This window comes from Urocitellus parryii, chromosome 1 (assembly GCF_045843805.1).
Source record: "Urocitellus parryii isolate mUroPar1 chromosome 1, mUroPar1.hap1, whole genome shotgun sequence".
Lineage (NCBI taxonomy): Eukaryota > Metazoa > Chordata > Mammalia > Rodentia > Sciuridae > Urocitellus > Urocitellus parryii.
The window spans coordinates 156,282,758-156,301,969 of NC_135531.1; the positions used below are offsets into that span (position 1 = coordinate 156,282,758).

A 19,212-nucleotide genomic window follows, 5' to 3' on the forward strand; every position below is an offset into this window, starting at 1 on the left:
ACCATTTTCAGGCCGTGGCCTACAAACAGAGATGCAAACAGTGGCAAGGTTCCTACTCACAGCAGCTGCAGGGACACCAATCCGTCAAAGAGTCCCTTGGCAATCTCAGTGATCTTGTTCCCGTAGAGTACCCTGGAAGAGAGCGGATGGCAGCTGTCACCATGATGTGAGGCCACCGTAACCTACTCTTATGGGACATCATCAGTGGGGCCAATTCTGGCATAGTATCGTAGGTCACCTCCTTCCCCAACCCACCTCATCTCTTGTGGGCATTAGCTGGACAGAGTCAGGCAAGCGCAGCCCAGACCAGGACGCCCTTGAGGCCAGGAGAGATGGGATCCATCCTACTGCACTCCTGGGCAGCCTGGCCCAACAAATTATTCACAACAGAAGCAGCCTGTTGGGGGTGCCTCCCCGAGCTGCGGACATGACTCACGCCCGGTAGTAGACAAGCAGAGGGGGAGGCTGGCCAGCCCTGCTTCCAGGGGGACCGGTCAGGCTGAGCCCAGCCTACAGACTGCTTCCTCTGGATCTTCCACTGCATCCTAGGAATTCCTTTTGGGAATTCTCTGGGGTCATCTCCAGATGGCACAGGGACTGCTGGGCCTAGGACTGGCCGGCAGGAAAAGCTGTGGAGCTTTGTTGTCTCCCAGCGATGGAAGCTGCTCCTTCCCACTCCTAAGGTAGTCCTTGAGGTCCAGGAACCTGGTAACTCAGAACCCTTTGCTTCTCTGTCAGGCCCAAGCGTCTCATGCTGCTGTCTCCGCTTCCCAGGCCCCATCATGGGCGCCTTGTGAGGCCTGGGGAAGGAACCTCCTGCTTTGCCACACCCAGAGGGTCTCTGGGCCTGGGTCATGTTGCTTCTCAGCACAGGTGCCCAGGAGGCCCTCCTGGCTCCTGCACCTCCCTGGTCACAGACTTTCTGTCTCCTGTCCAGACTTGTCTCTGTCACTCTCCAAGCAACTGAGCCAAGGAAGGTTTGGTTTGTTTGCTTTTAAAAAAAGCCCCCCCCTGGGGCCCCAAGGTGACAGAATGAGGGAAACATTCGATTCCCACTCTGACCACAAATCCAGGCTGTGACACTCATTTGAAGAGCCAAAATATTAGGGTGAGGAAATGGAAAATGGAAGTGTTAGAGCAAACCCCCCATTTCTAGATGTCACTGGAGTGAAGAGTGAGTGTCCCCAGCAGCCTGTGGGTGTACTTCATTAATGTTTCAACAAATTAATGACTAAATAGAAGTCAGCATGATGGCTCAGAGTCGCATTTGTAATTCATATTAATGTCCCACCGCTTGCTGTGCCAATCGAGTGATGCCACTGTCTGCTCCTCTCGGCGGACGTCAGGACTTCTAATGGGGCAGAGCTGGTGGGTGGCAGGACTGGGGGTTTGGGAGTGGGTCTTTCCACTGTCCTTGTGCTTCAAGGGACCCGCCTGTGTGCCACCTCAGGGGCACCTGTGTGCGCACCTGCCTGGCTTTCCTGGTCTAAGCTCAAACCTCTTTCTCTGGGGGCTTCTAAATATTTCGTTTTTCTTTTTTATTTTTACAACCTGTTGCCCTATTTTATTTCTTTACAGCACTGGTCCTTATTCTGTTATATTATTAACATATCTATTTTAATTTTATCCTCTTTTATTTTTTTTTTACCTCCTCCCTTGAACACAAGCTTCATGGGTGCGGTGACTTGCTCATGGCTGGGTCCCTAGAGTTGAGACTAGGACAGGGTGTGACCTAGGTTAATGCCTGCTGAAGGGGTGTCTGAGCAGGGTGGGTAGAGGCCCTCTGGCCCTTCACAGTGGCCACTCCTGAGCTGGGCATGGATATGTGGATGTTCAACTCTCGGCTCCAGGAGGCCACAGTCTCGGTGCCTGTGTCACTGTTCAGGACGTGGCAGGCACGTGCTGGATGGAGGAATGACTACATTGGAGGTGAGAGCCACTTGGCGCCAACCACGCCCAGGACACATTGTCACATGGGCTTAGTGGTGTGCCATCTCATGTCGGGCAACTGTTTTCAGACGGTTCCTAAATCCTGGCTGAGGGAAAGCAGACAAGGGGGATGGGAAGGTAGGGGGTAGAAGTAGGACCATGGTGGCAGGCCCCTCTCTTGCTTCTCCCCTGTGGTCTTCTGCATGACAAACAGGCACCATTCCCACACAGGGCCCTGCTTTGAAATCCCAGACAGATGTTGTGTTCTGGTACACGAAGCTAGTTTACTCCACAGGCAGCAACAGCCACCCCAGCGATTCCCTGTCCCCAGGCCACACAACGGGATGGGGTCAGGTGGGGGAATGTGAGCTGGTCACCTCCTCACTCGGGAATCGGGCAAACTGCTGCATGGAGAGATGGAACATGGTCTGCTTACTTCTGAGGGTCCCCCAGTGGCCCTGCGCTGCAGGAGGCAGGGGAACAGTCCACCAGGTGATATAAACAGTGTCCATTGAGGAAGCCACTGTGGAGAGCCATTAAAAAAAATCCCCTTCCCCTGCCTGTGTGTCTCTTGGCCTTTGCTGGTGAGGCTTTGGCTCCAAATTGGACACCTTTGGGCAGTAGGATGGCATGGACATCATCTCAGAGCAGTGGGCCACCAGGTTGGTTAGAGAAAAACACCTAAATTAGCAGAAGGAGAAGAGTCTGTCCTTCAGCAGGGCCACATGAAGGGGAGGGGCTGGAGGCCAGGGGTTCTTGGTAACAGACACAGGCACCATCCTCTCCTGCTGTCCCCAGAGACGGCTCTGCTACAGCGTGTCAGTGGGCGGGGGAGCGAGGACAGGGGCAAAGATGCATTTGAATTAGAAGCCAATAACTGGGAAAGCCGCCGGGCACTTAATCAATAAAAATAATGCATTTGAGTTGTAGAAATATTCCCCAAGATCAATTTCTCTCAAAGAAATATTTGTTTCTCTTGCCAGGCTGCCACAGTGTGTAGGGGAGCATAAAGCTGGGTGAACACCTCCTGGAAAAGATAAGTCCCCACCCCCGCCTCCACCCCGCCCCCAGCCCTCTGTCCCCAGCCCCCTGCCCTCTGTCCCCAGCCCCCAGCCCCACTTACAGCGATGTGAGCGACTTCAGGCCCTGGAAGGCGTCTGGAGCTATGTCCGATATCTGATTCTTGCTGATGTCTCTGGAAATGTTAATGGGAGAGTCTGAGAACGCAGCTTGAAGGTGTGAGAGCGGCCGCCTCTACGTACGGACTGGGCAGCTCGGGCATTCAAAAGGTGAGGATCAGTTGATCAATGAAGCCATGCATTTATTCACAGTGCAGGAGAAGGCACCTCGAGATCACTCGCTTCCCTGCCCAGTGGAAGGCACTGCCCTTGAACCAGTCTCCCTTGCCATAGAATGCTCCCCTCGGAGTCTCTGCTGCGACCTGCAGCTGGGCACTGCGTGGCCTCACTTTGTTGGTGCGAAGCTGCATTTAGAGCTTTGGCTTAGGTCTTATTATCAAGCATTAGTGACAAATGAAACAGAAACCAGCCTCCCCAACCACAGGCATCATCTTCCTGCCTCACACCTGGGCATGTGCTCGCTGATTCCCAGGAAGACCTTGTCATTTTGTCTCCCACTGACCTTTCCTCCCTAACTGAGAGGCAGCTTTGAAGAAGGACCTAAGCCTCTGTCTGGTTCCACATGTCCTCCAGGCCCTGATGTAAGCACATCGTGGGATCTTCAATGGACGCCTTTGAGGTGGAGTTTGTTGCTGGAGTGCTCCTCCTCTGGAGAAAGCCCACGGAAGTGATCTAGTCCAGAGCTGGTGGGTGGCTGTGTTGGAAGGATTCTCCAAACACGGGGCCACCAGGAGGCTAACCTGGCCTCTCAGGTGCAGAGGAACCTCCCTGCTCTCCTTCCCCCACCTCCTTCTCAGATGCCCTCAAGCTGCCTGCTTTAAGCTGCCTGGGGACTTCCGAGTTCCTGGTCACTGGTCCTTGCTAATGGCTCTTCACTGAGGGGAATTCTCTCCCTCAGAGTCATTAGCTCAGGGCTGGCCTTTGGGCTCCTGTCACTGGAAGGAGAGATGCTCCAATTTCCTGCAACAAGAAACCTCTCTGGTTCTTTTTTCTTTAGCAAAATAAATCAATGGTACCTTGCTTTTGTTCAGGAGAGGGAGAGCTGGGGTCTTGGTGGGTCAACAAGGAGGAGACAAATAGATATGGAGAATAAAGAACATCGGAGCAGATTCTAAGCAATTGCCCCTGGCAAGGCCAGCCTCTCGATCTCTGAAGCACATGCAGGAGAGCCTCCCCAAGTGTTCCCCTCCTTCATCTAATAGCCTTAGAAAGGGGTGCAAGACACCTTTGCCTAGACCTCTGCTCTCTGCCTCCCTGTTCCAAAGCTGTAAGTTGAAAGGTACTTCACAGGCTTCGAGCTCTCTGGCACAGCTGCCTCGTTTATCCCTTTAGCTGGGGAGATTGCCTCTAACAAATCCGCAGATCGCACCCAGACGCCTCAGCTTACGTGGGGCTTTTCTTCAGCGTTCCGTTTTTGTATAAGGGTCTTAAGCAAATTCCCCGGATTATCCTAATCTTGCTCACCCTCAGCGCTGCCTAGCAAAGGCAGCCCTCAGCGGCTGCCTAGCAAAGCATTTCAGGCAAACAAGCAGATCTGCTCACACCAGACTAGGAACAGGGCCTATTCTGACTCTTTTCCTGACCACGGGATGTCCCTTCAAGGCACTCTGACCTCTCACAGACAAAAGGAAGTCCTGACTCTAGGGAGTCCTTTGCTTTAGCTCTGTGACAGCAAATTGTTCTCTGCCCACAATTAGACTTGTGGCCCCAACTCTTCCTGCAGCTGGGATAGGATGCCCCAGGGAGGTGTTGGAGAATGGGGAATGGAAAAGGGAGGCAGTTCAGTTGGGAATTGACTCTAGCGGTCACTTTGTCATTTCTCCCAACTTGAAAAATTTAAAAGGATATATATGTTTGTGTGCATAATATGTTTTGAAAGATATATTCACAGTAGCATGGCTAAATCAAGCTCTTGAACTATGTGCATCACCTTACACACATATTACATGTAACAAAATCTACTCCCAGCAATTCTCAAGTATATGGTCACTAACCATCATCTCCATGTTGCCAAAAAGATCTCCTGAACTTCTCCTCTTGTTTAACTGAAATTTTGTATCATTGGAGTAATATTTTCCCAGCACCCTCACCCTACCTCTACCATAAGCCTTTACCCATCAGATGCACCCTATTCTCTGCTTCCATGAGTTGGATTTAAGATTCCATGCATCAGTGCACTGTCTCAATTCCTAATTCTGCAGGAAGAAAACAGCAGCCCTGAGGTCAAGGGCCTGGAGCCACAGTAACTTGACAGTCATTAGGGTAAACAGTGGGTGTCCCATGTCTCCTGACACCCAGGTCAAGGCCCTTCCTGATATTTCATTATGATGGATGCAGAATGCCTGGTTCGGGACAGGAAGGCAGACTGGGGAAGGTTCCAGCTGTCGCTCACCCTCTCGCTGTGGACTGAGAGTTCAAAGCCAGCCTCAGCATTTTAGCAAGTCAGTAAGCAGCCTGGGGGTGCTGGGAAAAAGCAGTCCACAGCGAGGTGCCTTAGAACTGACTGAGCACCGTGGTCACTCTTGTCCAGTGGTTTGCAAACCTCACTAGGGTGTTAGTCAAATGCACCCGCGGAGAGTCTGATGTGGTAGGCTGAGGTTTGGGGGTCAGAAATTTGCATAGTAAATAAAGCTTCAGCAGATTTTTGTGCCAGTGGTCCTTAAGTCATATTTTAGACCACAGAGTTTTAGACTCTGGTCAGTCTCAGACCCACCTTAATCCCCTGGGGCTTATAAACTGGATGACCAAGAGGGAGTGGCTTTTCCAGACTGTTTGGAACAGAAAAGGCAATTTCAGGTGCATACAAGGCTAAAGCTAGGAACTTAAATGTGAAGCACTAGAAGTTCTGAAGCCCAAGGAAGACTGTTCCACTTAAGAGCATGCAGCTGAGGAGAACTCTCAACACACCAGTCAGGCTAAACGACACAGGCTGGGCTCCCAGGTGTCAGGCTCCCAAGGCACCAGCTCTATGAAACCTGTGCTGAGTCTCCAGTGCCTTCTTCTCTCCAGACAGATGGTTTCTCTACCTTGACACTATTTTTTTCCTAAAAGTATTTTTTTTTTTTTTGGTACCAGGAATTAAACTCAGATGCACTTGAAAACTGAGCCACATCCCCAGCCCTATTTTTGTATTTTATTTAGAGACAGGGTCTCACTGAGTTGCTTAGTGATTTGCTAAATTACTGAGGCTGGCTTTGACTCAGTCCTCCTGCCTCTGCCTCCTGAGCCTCTGGGATTACTAGGTGTGCGCTACCGCTCCTGGCCCTGAAAGTGTTTTCTTTTTTTTTTTAAAAAATAAAGGTCTATTAACAACACACACACACACACACACACACACACACACACACACATACATATATATGTGTGTTGTTAATAGACCTTTATTTTATTTATTTATATATGGTGCTGAGAATCGAACCCAGTGCCTCACACATGCCAGGTAAGTGCGCTACTGCTGAGCTATGCTTTTTTTTTTTTTTTTTTTTTTAATACCCAGGTGACCACCATAAATAGGTAGGAACACAGCCATTTGTGGTTAATCTGTTGTTAACAGACTAGAAAAGGATGCAGTTCATTGAAAGTTGAGGAATAAACTTCCTTCTGGTAAATATTAGGAATAAATTGGTCATGGACACCAAGGAGGAATGCACACTTAGGGACTTGAAAATTCATCCTCACCTGGGACCTGGCTTCTCCTAAGCCATTAAACTTCAGTCTGGATTTCTGAAGTTCTATTAGTCAAAAATGTTTTAGTGGGCTCTTTCCCTACTACAATTCCCTTGGGGGGCAAGGAAGGCCTCATAATAAATATCAGCAGTACCAGAATGATCAAAAATTAAAATCACTTTCCAGGTCATGACTGAGAAGGTCTCATGAATTTTGAATGCACTGATCATGGCAACTCCAACAGGATGGAGAAAGGATGGTAAAACACAGCCAAGCTCTAAATTACCTGAACTTCACAAAAAATTAGAGCGGTGACTTAAATCATGCAAGAGATATAGGTTGGGGCAGTGATGAACTTGTCATTTTTCACTGAAATTACTATCTGGCTGCATAATCAAGCTGGGCTTTAAAAATGGATGGGGGGGGGTGCATGGAGAGTGTGCTGGGGCACAGGGACACCTGGAGATTAATGGCCACGGGTTTTAAATATTAAGGCTGATATTTATCCAGCTCCTCCAGCAGGAATGCTACCCCTGGGAGGGAGGCGCTGCCCTCAGAGCTGGCTCATTCTGCTGGTTTCCACTCCTGGAGTTGAACCAAGAGAAAATCTTGTTTGCTTTGGATTTCCAGGGAGATGGGAAGTTGGCTTCCTGAGATCTGGGGGTAAAGCTACTAATGCCACTGTTCCACAGGGATGTTTATTTTTAACGTAAAAGGAATCAGCAGAGATCCTTAGTGTATACACTCCCACTCCAGAAACCAGAGAATTAATCTGGCGTGGAAGGAAAAACAGGGTTGAGTCATGTGTACATCTACATGTCCTCTCTCCTTCCTGTGTGTGGGGGCAGGGCAGAGAGAGCAGGTAAGCGGAATGAAACCCACTGATGACCGGGACAGACAAAATAATTTCTCAGCCTGCAGAAGGGAAGGGGTCTCCCTCCAGAATCTTGGTATCTGTGATGGCATTTTTGAATCCTACCACCTCCCTTCAGCGTGTCCAGTGCTGAGTGACTCACAGACCAATGTTTAGGTTGGCATGTGAGGGGAAGGATGACAACATTGTCGCTATGGTGGGAAGGAGGATGTGACACAATGGTGCTGCCAAGCTGCTATGGTGAGGAAGGCACAGCTGTGCCAGGGTCTCGGGGGCTGGAGTGATACAGCAGGGAGGTGAGATTGGCCAGTGTTGTGGGGTGTTGGTTCAGTCATATGACTGTATATTGGCCACACCCCCAGGCTTCTGATTTCACTTAGACAGTCCTGTCTATGGCCTGGGGGGCTCCAACACAGTCCCCACCACCTTGAGAGCTGGCCTGCCTTTCCCTCACCTGTACTGCTGCCGGGAGGGTCCTCCCTGAGCCACCGCTCACCTCCACAGAGGCCACGGCCATTGTCCTCTCTCTCCTTCTATTTCTCTTTTTCACTTCTAGTTCTTCCCAGTTTCTGATGTTCGTTATGTCTTGTGCTCTCCGCTTGGTGGAGGCTCCATGTCTGTGTACAGACTTAGCTTTGTTCACAGCTCTCCCCAGACTCTGAGAGCAGGAGACTTCCCAAGTACTTGTTATGTGACTGCATGCGTGTCAAAATGTTGGTGACAGTGGGACAGACAGCTGCAGGCCACTCTCATGTCTCATTGAAACTCCTACTTTCAGAGCTTTAGCTGTAGCTCAGGGGTTGAATGCTTGCTTAGCAAGCTTGAGGCCCTGGGTTTCACATCACCAAGCCAAGGACATTAAAAATGTATGGATTTTAGGGGACCCATTTCCTCCCACACAGATAATTCTACTTTGTTCTGGTGGGAGAGGCTCTAAGCGAATTGTCCAAGCTCCTGTGCCTTCCAATGTGCATGGGGCACTTCCCAATCTTAGGAGAGCAGCCCAGGTCCGAAGCTGAGTGCCCAGCAGGGATGGGATGACCTGTTCTGGGCAGGCTGCCTTCTACATGTTGCTAATTACCCCACCCCCCACCCCATCACCCCAAGACATTGGCCCGATGCTCCCCAGTGGCCACTCACATTCGCTTCAGTTTCTTGTACTGGGTGAAGGCTCCTGCGGGGATGGATCTGATGGAATTCTGTTCCAGACGTCTAGAAAAAAGAGCAGAGGACTCCATTAACCCTCCTCCTGCCAGCAGATGGTCCCTGAGGGCCACTGTGTTCACCTTGGTGCTCAAGGACAGGGTGGTGTCTCTCATCACAAGCTGGATGTAGGAGGCGGGGCAAACACTGTGATGGGCAGAGAGCTGTGTAGACAGAGCACCCTTCAGGGCCTAAGGGTCTTCTGGGAAGCTAGAGGGGGGGACTGTCCTGGAGGAGTTTGGACTGGGAGGGGAAGCTGCCTTTGGAGGCAGCTGCCTTCAGAGAGAGAGCTGGAGGAAGGAACCAAGCCGAGTGCTTAGAAAGTCACAGGGAGAGAGAGAGGGGGACCCAAAGGAGACAGCGCGGGCCAGCATGGCTTCCTGACGTCATGCAGGTTCCGGAGGCCCAGACTGGACTCTCCTCTGGGCTGCTGCTGGAATCTCTGTGGACTTCCTGAAAGGCTTCTTTTCTGGTTACTCTGGAAAGAATGAGATGCTGCAGGCCCACGGTCCAGAACTTCCTGGGAAGAGAAGGAGCCATGGGGAGCAAGTGTGTCTTCCCATTCTTTAGTCTTTCATTTCTCAACTGAATTGCCGTCACCAGGAACAGGTGTGGTGGGAAGCGGTCCTGAGCGGGAGGAGGGGCCCTCTATTACGGATGATGAATGACACCTGGCTCAGGCTGAGGAGTCAGGATCTCATCCCCATCCATCTCCCTTCTCCCCAAGGTTCAGATCTTTTCATCACCTCCTAATTTAGCACGGATGCTCCCTAAGCCCTCAGCTGGGAAGACACAGAGAAAGGTGTGTGGAGGGGATGAGGTGGGGGAGCAAGAGGGAGAGCGGGAGGAACCGGCTGGCTCTCTTGGAGGCTACATCTAGTGGATGCACATTTCTGGCGGGGCTGAACCCATTCATCTTGAAGAGTAATCCCTGCTGCAGAGTGGGGAGACAGTCGTATTAATTTGTGCCTCCGAGATCTCATCTTCATTGGGGGAACAGAGTATTTGTTACTGGAACCGCTAATGGAGCAGTTTGCCAGCAATTTTCCCATTTCAAACAACATCTCAGCTGCTAATGTGGAATGTTTGTCAGGCCTACCCATAACACAGACAAATCACTCTCCAGGAGAGGGAAGGGCGACAGGGTGGGGGCAGAAAGCGGAGGGCGGGTGAGGGGAGAGCGCGAGCATCAGGACAGATCGTTCTTGGCTGCTGGATGAATAGAGTCTACAAATGAGACTGCCACGCTCCGTCAACATGCCTTTGTGCCCTGCTGGAGGGGGCGGGGCAGTGCTTGCTGGGAATGCATTCACGGGCGGACTGGACAGGGACCTGGCGGGCTGACTGGCCCGTGGTGAGCCACCAAGTATGGCCACAGGGCCTCAGGGAGCGTGGACTATGGCTACTGTCTTGACAGAAGTGCCAAGAACATTCTCGTTTCCAGCTGAGCAAAGGGTTCAGCCGGGATTTCTCAGTCAAGGCATCAGGAATCTCTGGGGCTGCCAGTCAGGTGCTGTGTTCCCTCCAGGACCTGGGATTCACCTGCCACTGTGGCAAGAGGTTTCACCTGGATGGTGCCTCTGGAGAGAAGCACCCTGGGTAACAATGGTAACCACTCTGCTCTTGCAGGTGGATCCACTGCTCCCTGGGTGAGGACAGGGGGGGCATGAGGGCTACTGAGTCTCCCTGTGGGTCACCCATTTCCCTCCATTTCAGTGACCTGAAGCACTAGGGGAGGAAGGAAAGAAGGAAGGAGCAAGATGTGACACTGGCCTCAAGGCACTGAATAATCTGTGGAAGGAGAGTAGCCCATGATGGTCCACCACAGAATCAAATTCTATGGTGACCATGGCAAATAGTAAGGGGTATCATTTATGAAGTCTAGTTGATTTAGGTCTATTATTTCTTTTAACTTGCACAAGGATGAGACCAGCAGTATTGGCCCCATTTTGCAGATGAGAAAAAAAACTTAGAGGAGTTAAATCATTTGCATCAAAGTGACAGAGCTAGAATCGATGTCTTTCTTTTTGTATCCATTGGACTCAGTGCCTCTTTATATTTGTGAAAATGAGGAAACTGAGACTAAGGGGGCTTTCTCAGTTATAGACAAGGACAGGGAATTACGACCTCAGAGCTCAAGCTGTGGAAGTAGGCGCCCAGCAAAAAGGCTGGAGAAGCTCAGGAAAGGGCAATGTAGCTGAGAGCAGGGTCTGCCCTCTGCATCCGGGTTCCCTATCTGCAGATGCAACCAAACACAGTCCAAAGACATTCAGAAGAAAATTGCATTTGTACTGAACACAGACTTTTTCCCGTCATTACTTCCTGAACAATAGAGTCTTACAACTGTTTACATAGTATTTACACTGCATTAGATATTGCAAGTCACCTAGACATGATTTGCAGTATATGGAGAGATGTATGTACATAGGTTATATGCAAATGCGATGCCACTTTGTATAAGGGACTTGAGCATCTGAGGATTTGGGTGCTTGAGGGAGGTCCTGGAAGAAATCCCCCATGAATATGGAGGGACTCCTGTACATATAAAATATGCACATAGAGTACAAAAGTGTGATTTTGGACAAAATTTTTTAAAAAAAGAATGTCAAACCTATCCTTTCTTCCCCAGCAAAGACATGGCCCTGTATCCTTCACACCCCAGACTTTCTCTGGGGGTGGGTTTGGTCTGGTCTCCCAGCTTCTCAAGCTGCTTTGGTTACTGTCTCACATTGGACCTCTTACAGATTGCCAAGGCCAGGACATGATGTGTATTAACTTTGTCCCAGGTGATATGGGGGCTGGTCTGGGTAGGTTAACTGTGAACAGTCTGGGCACCTTACACATAAAGACAAAAGGAGGGACACAGCAATCTAAAGAGGCAGCAAACACAAGGTGCTGAGCTGCAGGGGATTGGGCAGGCACTGGGCAGAATTTCCCACAGCATGTCCGACTCAGTATTTGCACCCCTCGAGGCATGTTTTTAGTTATTATTACCTCCACATTATGCACAAGGAAACTGAGGCTCAGAGAGATGAAGTCACTTGTCAAACTTCACAAAACCAGGAAGAGCTAGTGGTGGGACTCTAACCCAAGTTCTTATGTTTTTCAAAGCCCATCTCTTTTCTCATCTGCCACTATTTCGCTCCTTGCCTGCTTATCTGCGGGGAAAAGGGCCCCTCTCCAAGGGAGCAAAGCTGGAGTGTGCTCCAGGCCTTTGCTGCTAAGAGTCCCTGGAAGCGTCCACACATGCCCAGTCCTGCAGCCCAGAACAAGGAGGCAGCAATTTAGACCCCCAGTGAAAAAGCTTCCAAAAGCACTAATAGCATTAGCAAAAACTGTCACATTTCAGATGTGTCTGAAGCCAGCAGCTGTTCGAGGCCTCTCTTAACTGGCACATGTGTCTTTCTTTGTTTGGTGAACATTATTCAGGCTGCAAACTGATTTAATAGAACGAGCATAAAAACAAACACACACATCAAACCTCTGAGCATTTCCTGCACAGCAGAAACAACAGGAACATATGATGGGGACCTCAGCCATTTGTGCTCCATGTTGACTTGGCCCAATTCCTCGGGTGCTTCCTTAATGATCTGTCATTTGCAGGCATGCCACAGAACACCATGTATTTCTCACAATCCGCAAGTCAACATGGTGCCAGAGAGACTGGCAGGGGCACGGCTAGTGCAGGGCATGTCTGCAAATCACCTGATAAAGAGGAGCCGCATTGAGTTGGTGGTGGTGCTGGCAGGGCTTTCAATGTGAAGCACATCTACCATTAATGAGGGCTTTTTATATGTCACATACTGGCTCATGCTGTGAGGCTTTCAACAGCAGTACAAAGCAAGGAGTAGTGGTTAGATGCCCATTTTATGGATGACCAAATCAATGTGCCCCAGGTCCGCTAGTGCAGGGCACAGCCTGGACTTGAACCCAGGCTGGTCCGACTCAAGTGCCTGGCTCTCGACCCCTAGGCTGTACTGCTCTTCCCCAGAAGCACCTTTGTGGTTTCTTAAATCTTTCCCATCTCTCCTCATTTTCTTTCAACTTGGGAGCTCACATTAAATCCTGCTGAAGGAAGGAAGTCTGTGTTCTCCTCCCACCAAGTCCTCTTGGGCCACATGGCTGGAGACCAGATGGACAAGCCAGAGTCTACTTCACTAGGTCTGGGACAGGGGGGAGGGAGAAGGTCCTTTCAAGGTTGTTCTCTGTGCCCCATTTCTACACCCCTTCCTGGCCTGTCTCACTATTGCTTCCTGTAGTGAGCCCTAGACTCCCCCACTGAGCCTCTATGTTTGGTCCTCATCACAAAGATGAGGGTTGAGGGCAAATCTGGCACAAGCCATCACTAACCTGCTGTCTCAGGACACCTGGCATCACCTACAGAAAACAGGTGCAGACAGAACCAGACTTGCCCTCCTTATTGTGTTCAGGTGTCCAGGTATCTGCAGAAGAACTTTTTGTGTGTCTGTGGGTGAGGTGCTGGAGATGGGACCCAGGGCCTCACACATGCTAGGAAAGCACTCTACCCCTATCTGTATTGTCAACCCTAAAAAAAAAATTATCTTAGAAAAAAATGAAAGTACAGGAAGTTGAGACTAAATTATGCTATCATGTCTCAGGTGCACACATGTGCATAGTTCTTGCTTTTTCAATTCCATTTTTTTCAGTAGCTTCCAAAAATTATGCTAACTTTCCACATATTGTGCTATTTAAATCCTGTGGAAAAACTCTAGGTAGGTATGTGATCCCTGTTTTGCAAAGAGGGAAACCAAGAGAAGCAGAAGATGTTAAGAAATGTGTCTGGAATCAGACGCAACACCAGGATTTGAACACAGGACTTTGGGCCCCAGGGCTCTGCTGGAAACCATTTTGCCTCCTGATTGGCTCTCCTTTGCAACACCTGCACCCAGCCCTTGCCTTCCTGCCTTGCCTGGGCATCATCCACTCAGAAACCTGGCACTCTCCCAACACTTGAGTCATAGAGTTCTGTGGCTTCTAGAGCTCGCCATCTCTGGTTCTGTTGGGTATATTTGGCTTTTAGTTCTCCGACCTCTCTCAGCCCCTCTGGTGACCATTGTAATGGGGGGATTATCTATTGCTAAGCAGCTGTCTCCTCACTGGCAGATTAACAATGGGAGCAAGGGGACAGTGGAGACACCGCTTTTTCCCTCCTAGCTGCTTCTGCATGCAACTTGACACTGTAACCTATCTACAGCCTTCCTCCATCAAATAAATGGACCTTCCATAGCAGGAGACATGACCCTGAGGACACCATATGAGGGTGTAGAGCAGACACGGCAGAAGATGCAGCAGAGATTAGGGAGGGGCTCTAAGCACGCGAGGCCCTCCGGAGCTCTTAAAGGCCCCAGAGGGCATCTGAAGACCACAGAACGCAGGCAGGCACGTGTGGTCTCTGGCTCTTCCCTGGATTGCTCTGGCTGGAGGCTGGAGCCAGTTCAGAGAAACATCAGGGAACAGTGTGAGTGACGCCCTTGATGCAAACTGAGTTTTCGAGGAAAATCTGCAGTGAAGCATCTCGCTGTGGGTTCTCTGGAAGAAAGCTATTTTTAGAGGAATTGGCTCTGGTATTCGAGGACACCAGCACACGCTCCTCTGAGCTGCTTTGGCTTCAGAAAAAAATCAAAGGGAGTCTGCCAGGTTGCTTTGCATGAGAGATGCCCCTTCCAAAGTCTCGCAGGGCAGGACCTCTCCAAGGCAAGGGAATTTAAAAGAATCTCAAGTAGTTAAGGATTGAGAAGAGCCCTTCTGAAGGGGAACACACATCTGGATTATATAGATGGTCCTGGGCAAGAGGTGGAGTTCTTCATGTTAAACAGAAAGTTCAAGTTCAGATGTGTCTGGGCAGGGGATGATAACCAGACACTCCTATTCCTCCCTACTGTCTCTGTTCCCTTCTCTCACCTCTCCGTCCACCTGCTGGTCCCTTGCTGCTAGGAGGATGCATATTATCTTCTTCAGAGATTCTCAGGCTGATGCAGAGTCCCCAGCCCAGGCTCTATTGCCGCTAGGAGCAGGCAGGTCCCTTTCCTCCATCAAGTTCTCTCTCTCAGGTGTCGCTACCCTAAGTACCCTCCCCAGCATAGAAACAATCCTCAGCTGCTTGAATTTCTCAGCTTCATTTCATCACAGGGGAAAGTGAGGCAGGTGCAGCAAGGGGAGCCCTGCAGATCTGTCTGGGGGACCTTGGGTGCCCACAGCTGGCGCAGCCTCCCGGCCATGTCTTCGTGCCTCAGCATGAAGACACCTCCTCCCAGGTCACATGCGTGTGGCTGGCCTCTGTCTAGAACCTGGCCTCTCAAACACACCTTTAAAGATCTGACCTGCTTTATGGAGGATCCCCCTGTGTAGGCAGCTCCAGCTCCTAGGGTGTGGCTTCTAACCCATCATCATCCCTATAAAACTGGTGGCACTCGTGGAGTACTTAGGGTTGCAACATGACAACAGTCATGGCTATCAGAGTGCACTCCAGGACACACTGTAAGCCTTTGTCAGCACGTGTTCAGTTAACTCTCATACGAACCATTAAGAGGTACCATTCGCCTTTGCATTTTTTAGGTGAGGGAACCAAGGATTGGAAGTTACTTGGCTCTGGCTCAAGACAGGGCCAGAGCTGGAATGCAGGTCTGCCCAAGTCCATGGTCTGTACTCTTAGCCACCAGGTTGTTGCTTTATCTTCAGACACACTCTAGCTAGGTTGCTGAGGTCCAGACTTGGGCATTTCATGGGCTAGGTGTTCACAGGTCTTTTATTTGGACAATTAAAGGCAATCTCTCTCTCTCTCTCCCTCCCTCTGTTATATAATTCATATTTATATAATATACATGTATTCATAATTATATCATGATTACATACACACGTACTCTGCTTTCAGGAGTAATCATTTTGTAAAATAAAGTACGTTTTTAATAGCCATGAGAGTAGAGGAAAGTCCAGGAGCTTAGGGAAGGACTCCTTCAGACTGAGCACTTTTCCTCAATGGGAAAACATCACATTGTTTGTTCCCTTCTCACTTAACCTCAGGGTGGGAGAAACTCAGTGAGGACCAGGCAGCCTTTTGGCAGTTACGACTCCAGCTTGCCCAGACGTGAGCCCAGCCAGGCAGGCACAGTGTGACCTGCACATCTGCAGTTTTTCTCTCTCCTGGAGACCTGAGCCATGTCCTGTGAGGCCCACAGAGATGTGAAGCAGGGGAGAAGGGGTACGCCCAGGGTTGGGGGGGTGTCACTGGCCTCATGACCTGGACTGGCCTCTTTCATCAGACTGTGGTTTTGGAACTGGCCAAGGGAAAGTCTGTGGTGGCCAAAGACAAAAGAGAAAAGGTGGTGTGAGAAAGGAACAGGTAGGGATGAGAAGGGGCACCTCCCATGGGGACATTCAGTGGGATGGGGCTGGCAGGAAGTGTGTCCTGAATAGCCTGGGAAGGTCGCAGCTGGTGTGGATGGAGAGGGAAAGGGGAGGGTCCTCAGAGGGGAGCGCTGGGCCTGGGGCAGAGAGATGGGGTGGAAATGGAAAGATGGCAGCTGCACAGGGAACGTGGACCAAGGGAAGGAGAAGATGATAAAGGGGCTGGTGCAGGAAGAGAAGATGGCAGGAACTGGAGCTAGGAGAAATGAGGGAAGCAGGAAGCAAGGCATGAGCAGGAGAGGCAGGAGAGGCCTCCGTGCCTTCAGGGAGAGGGGCTCAGAGCCAGAGTGATGCTGAGGACTGAGGGGAGTCCCAGGGAACGCTGGGGGATGTGGTCGCTGGTGCTGGGGAAAGGAAGACTGAGGGCCGAGAGCAGACGGTGAAGGGCACAGAGGCCATGCACAGCAGGCCCCAAGGACTCCTCCCAAAGGCCGATGCTTGCAGGAAAGGTGTGGAGCCGTGATTGTGCCTACTGGGGCTAGGGAAGACCACTTTGAAGAGAGCCAGAAAGAGCTGGCAAAGAAGATGAAGAAAGGAAGAAGGACTCCACTGTTATAAGCCCTATGTTTCTCTGCCTGCCATCCCTACTACCTAATTGCACTCTTCCTCTAGAAATCTACTTGTGTTTTTTTTTCTTTCACTTATTTGAAGTCCTTTTTTTGCTTCATTTTCTCCATAGGACCTACCTCCTTCTAACATATTGTGTCATTTACTTTACTTTGTTTCCTGTTTATCCCCCACCCTCATGCAAGTATCATTAAGGCAGTAATTTTGTCTATTTTGTCATTGCTGCCTCTCCAAGCACAGAACAGTGCCTGTAACACAGTGGACTCCCAACAAGTATTGGCTGAATGAACACAGGAGTGAAGGGAAAAGCCGGGGAGCCATCGACTGGATTGAGCTGGAACAAAAGGGAATGCAAGGGATGGGGGAGAAAAGGAGGAGAAGGGGAGTGGGGGAGGAGGAGGTGATGAAGGGTATCGAGCTGAGGGAAGCACTTCTCTTATTTGGAGGGATTTTATCTAATGAGTTTTCAGCAGAAGGGGTCCATGTGATGGTGTTTTCAATAAAGCTACCTAAAGGTGAAGACAGAAAATGAAAACAACTGCAGTCATTTAAAGAGCGATCTTGGGGTCAGTGTTGACTGACACTCCACTCATTCCAGAATGCAACGCTGCCTGTTTCTTAACCGCAAGGGGAGGGTGGACAAATCTGCGCTGTGTGGACAAATTCTCCTGAAATTTCTGACATCTGTACATATACACCCATGTGCCAAGTGCTGTCTCTTTACAGGAAGATCTAATCTGGGGGACACACCTACCCGTATGATCAGAGCCAGCGCCCCTGAGTGTGTGGGGAAGTGGGCTCAGGGCACACCCTCCTCCACCACTCACCAGACTGTAAATCAGCGGCCTGTGGAGTAAGTGCGTCACGTGCAGAATTTCATTTCATTTTCACAATGACCCATTGGGGTTTAATACTGTAATTATCACATTATTACAGGTGAGAAAATGAAAGATGGAAGGGCAATTATCTTACCTCAAGTCATACAGATAATAAATAGGAAGGCCGGGACACAAACAGCACGATCCTGGGGCACAGGCAGATGACTTAATGCAAAGGACCAGACAGAATGCATTGCAGGCCACATGGTCCTCTGTCACGATACTGCCCTATGAGAGCAGCCACAGACAGCACGGAACAAATGGGCATGGACGTGTTCCAATAAAACTTTATGTGCAGCAATAGGTGGGATGGGATTGGCCCGGGTTCTGAAGTCTGCATCTTTAACCCTCAGCTGGCATGCTGGGGAAGGCAGGGAGGATGGTGAAGAGATTCCTGAGGGTTTTTAACAGTCAGCTCTAGCAGTGAGATACTGATGACTCCCCAGAGGGACTGACTGGGACAGAGGGATGACAAACCCGGGCACTTACATCTCCACGATGCCCTCTGGCAGATTGGCGGGGATCTCCGTCAACCCTTTTCCTCGGCAGTCCACGATGCTGTTACTGCAGGTGCAGGCGGAAGGGCAGGAGAGAGAGTTGGCATTGCAGGATGGGGCCTCTGAGTGGGCACCTGTCGGCAGGAACACATCGGTCATCTCTTGTCCATGTCCCTTCACCAGCTTCCCAAGGATGTGGCTTCACCTGAAAAGCTGTCTGAAAAATCATCGCCACTGACAGGGGAGCCCCAGGAGAGAGTCTGGCCTTGACCTCGCTGCTTCTGGTTGTTGCACCTGCTCTCTCGTCCCACCATCCTGGCCTCTCATGTTAGGAGAAGCCAAGCCCCAGGGTCAGTCACTCATGGAGACACACACTGGTCCAAAGGGTATTTTGCTGGGACCACTTTTGCAGGGTGCCCAACATTTGAATGGCACCCTGGGGTTTTGGCTTGTATCTGATGATTGAAGGCTGAGTGTAGACAAAACTAGTCCTTTCTCTAGTGGCTGGAAGCCCCCAGAGGTGTCAAACCAAGTGGGAGCAACAAGGTGGCAGAATTTCCCCACTTGGGGCAATGATGTTGTTACATGTCAACACATTCATCAGCAGTGATGCCCAAGTTATTTCTGAATGGCTTTTATGCCCAGGGAACATGCAAATGAAATTTCCCTCACTAGAAATGAGGCAAATAAGTTGCTACGTATTTTGAAGTTAGCCCTTCATTTGTATGAGGTGAACCAGAGTGAATTTAAAGCCAAGTCATAAAAACCCCAAGCAAATGGCACCCCAGGAGCTTATTTAGAAGGCCAAATGGACACACAAACCCATTACTGACCCAACTGAGGATTCAGAGTTAAAGAGAATTTTAATGACATTCTCTTTTCACATTAAATCCCAAATAGAAGAAACAAATTTGAATATTTTAAAGACACTATAAACATTCCCATACTTTGGTTGCTACCTCACAGTGAGGTCAGGATCTCACACCCATGCTGCATTTTCCAAATGTGGATGTTCTGGTCCAAAAGGAAGACCC

General features: G+C 50.1%; 1 protein-coding gene across 1 annotated transcript in view; it reads right to left on the bottom strand.

The window, feature by feature from the left end:
• The window catches only part of Slit3 (slit guidance ligand 3), a 562,044-nt gene that overhangs the window by 95,130 nt on the left and 447,702 nt on the right, over nt 1-19,212 (bottom strand). The window contains exons 9-12 of the mRNA XM_077797769.1: nt 18,171-18,312; nt 8,749-8,820; nt 3,053-3,124; nt 61-132 (exon numbers count right to left, since the gene is read on the bottom strand). Coding sequence (XP_077653895.1) covers nt 61-132; nt 3,053-3,124; nt 8,749-8,820; nt 18,171-18,312 — 358 coding nt within the window. The remainder of the gene's footprint in view (nt 1-60; nt 133-3,052; nt 3,125-8,748; nt 8,821-18,170; nt 18,313-19,212) is intronic.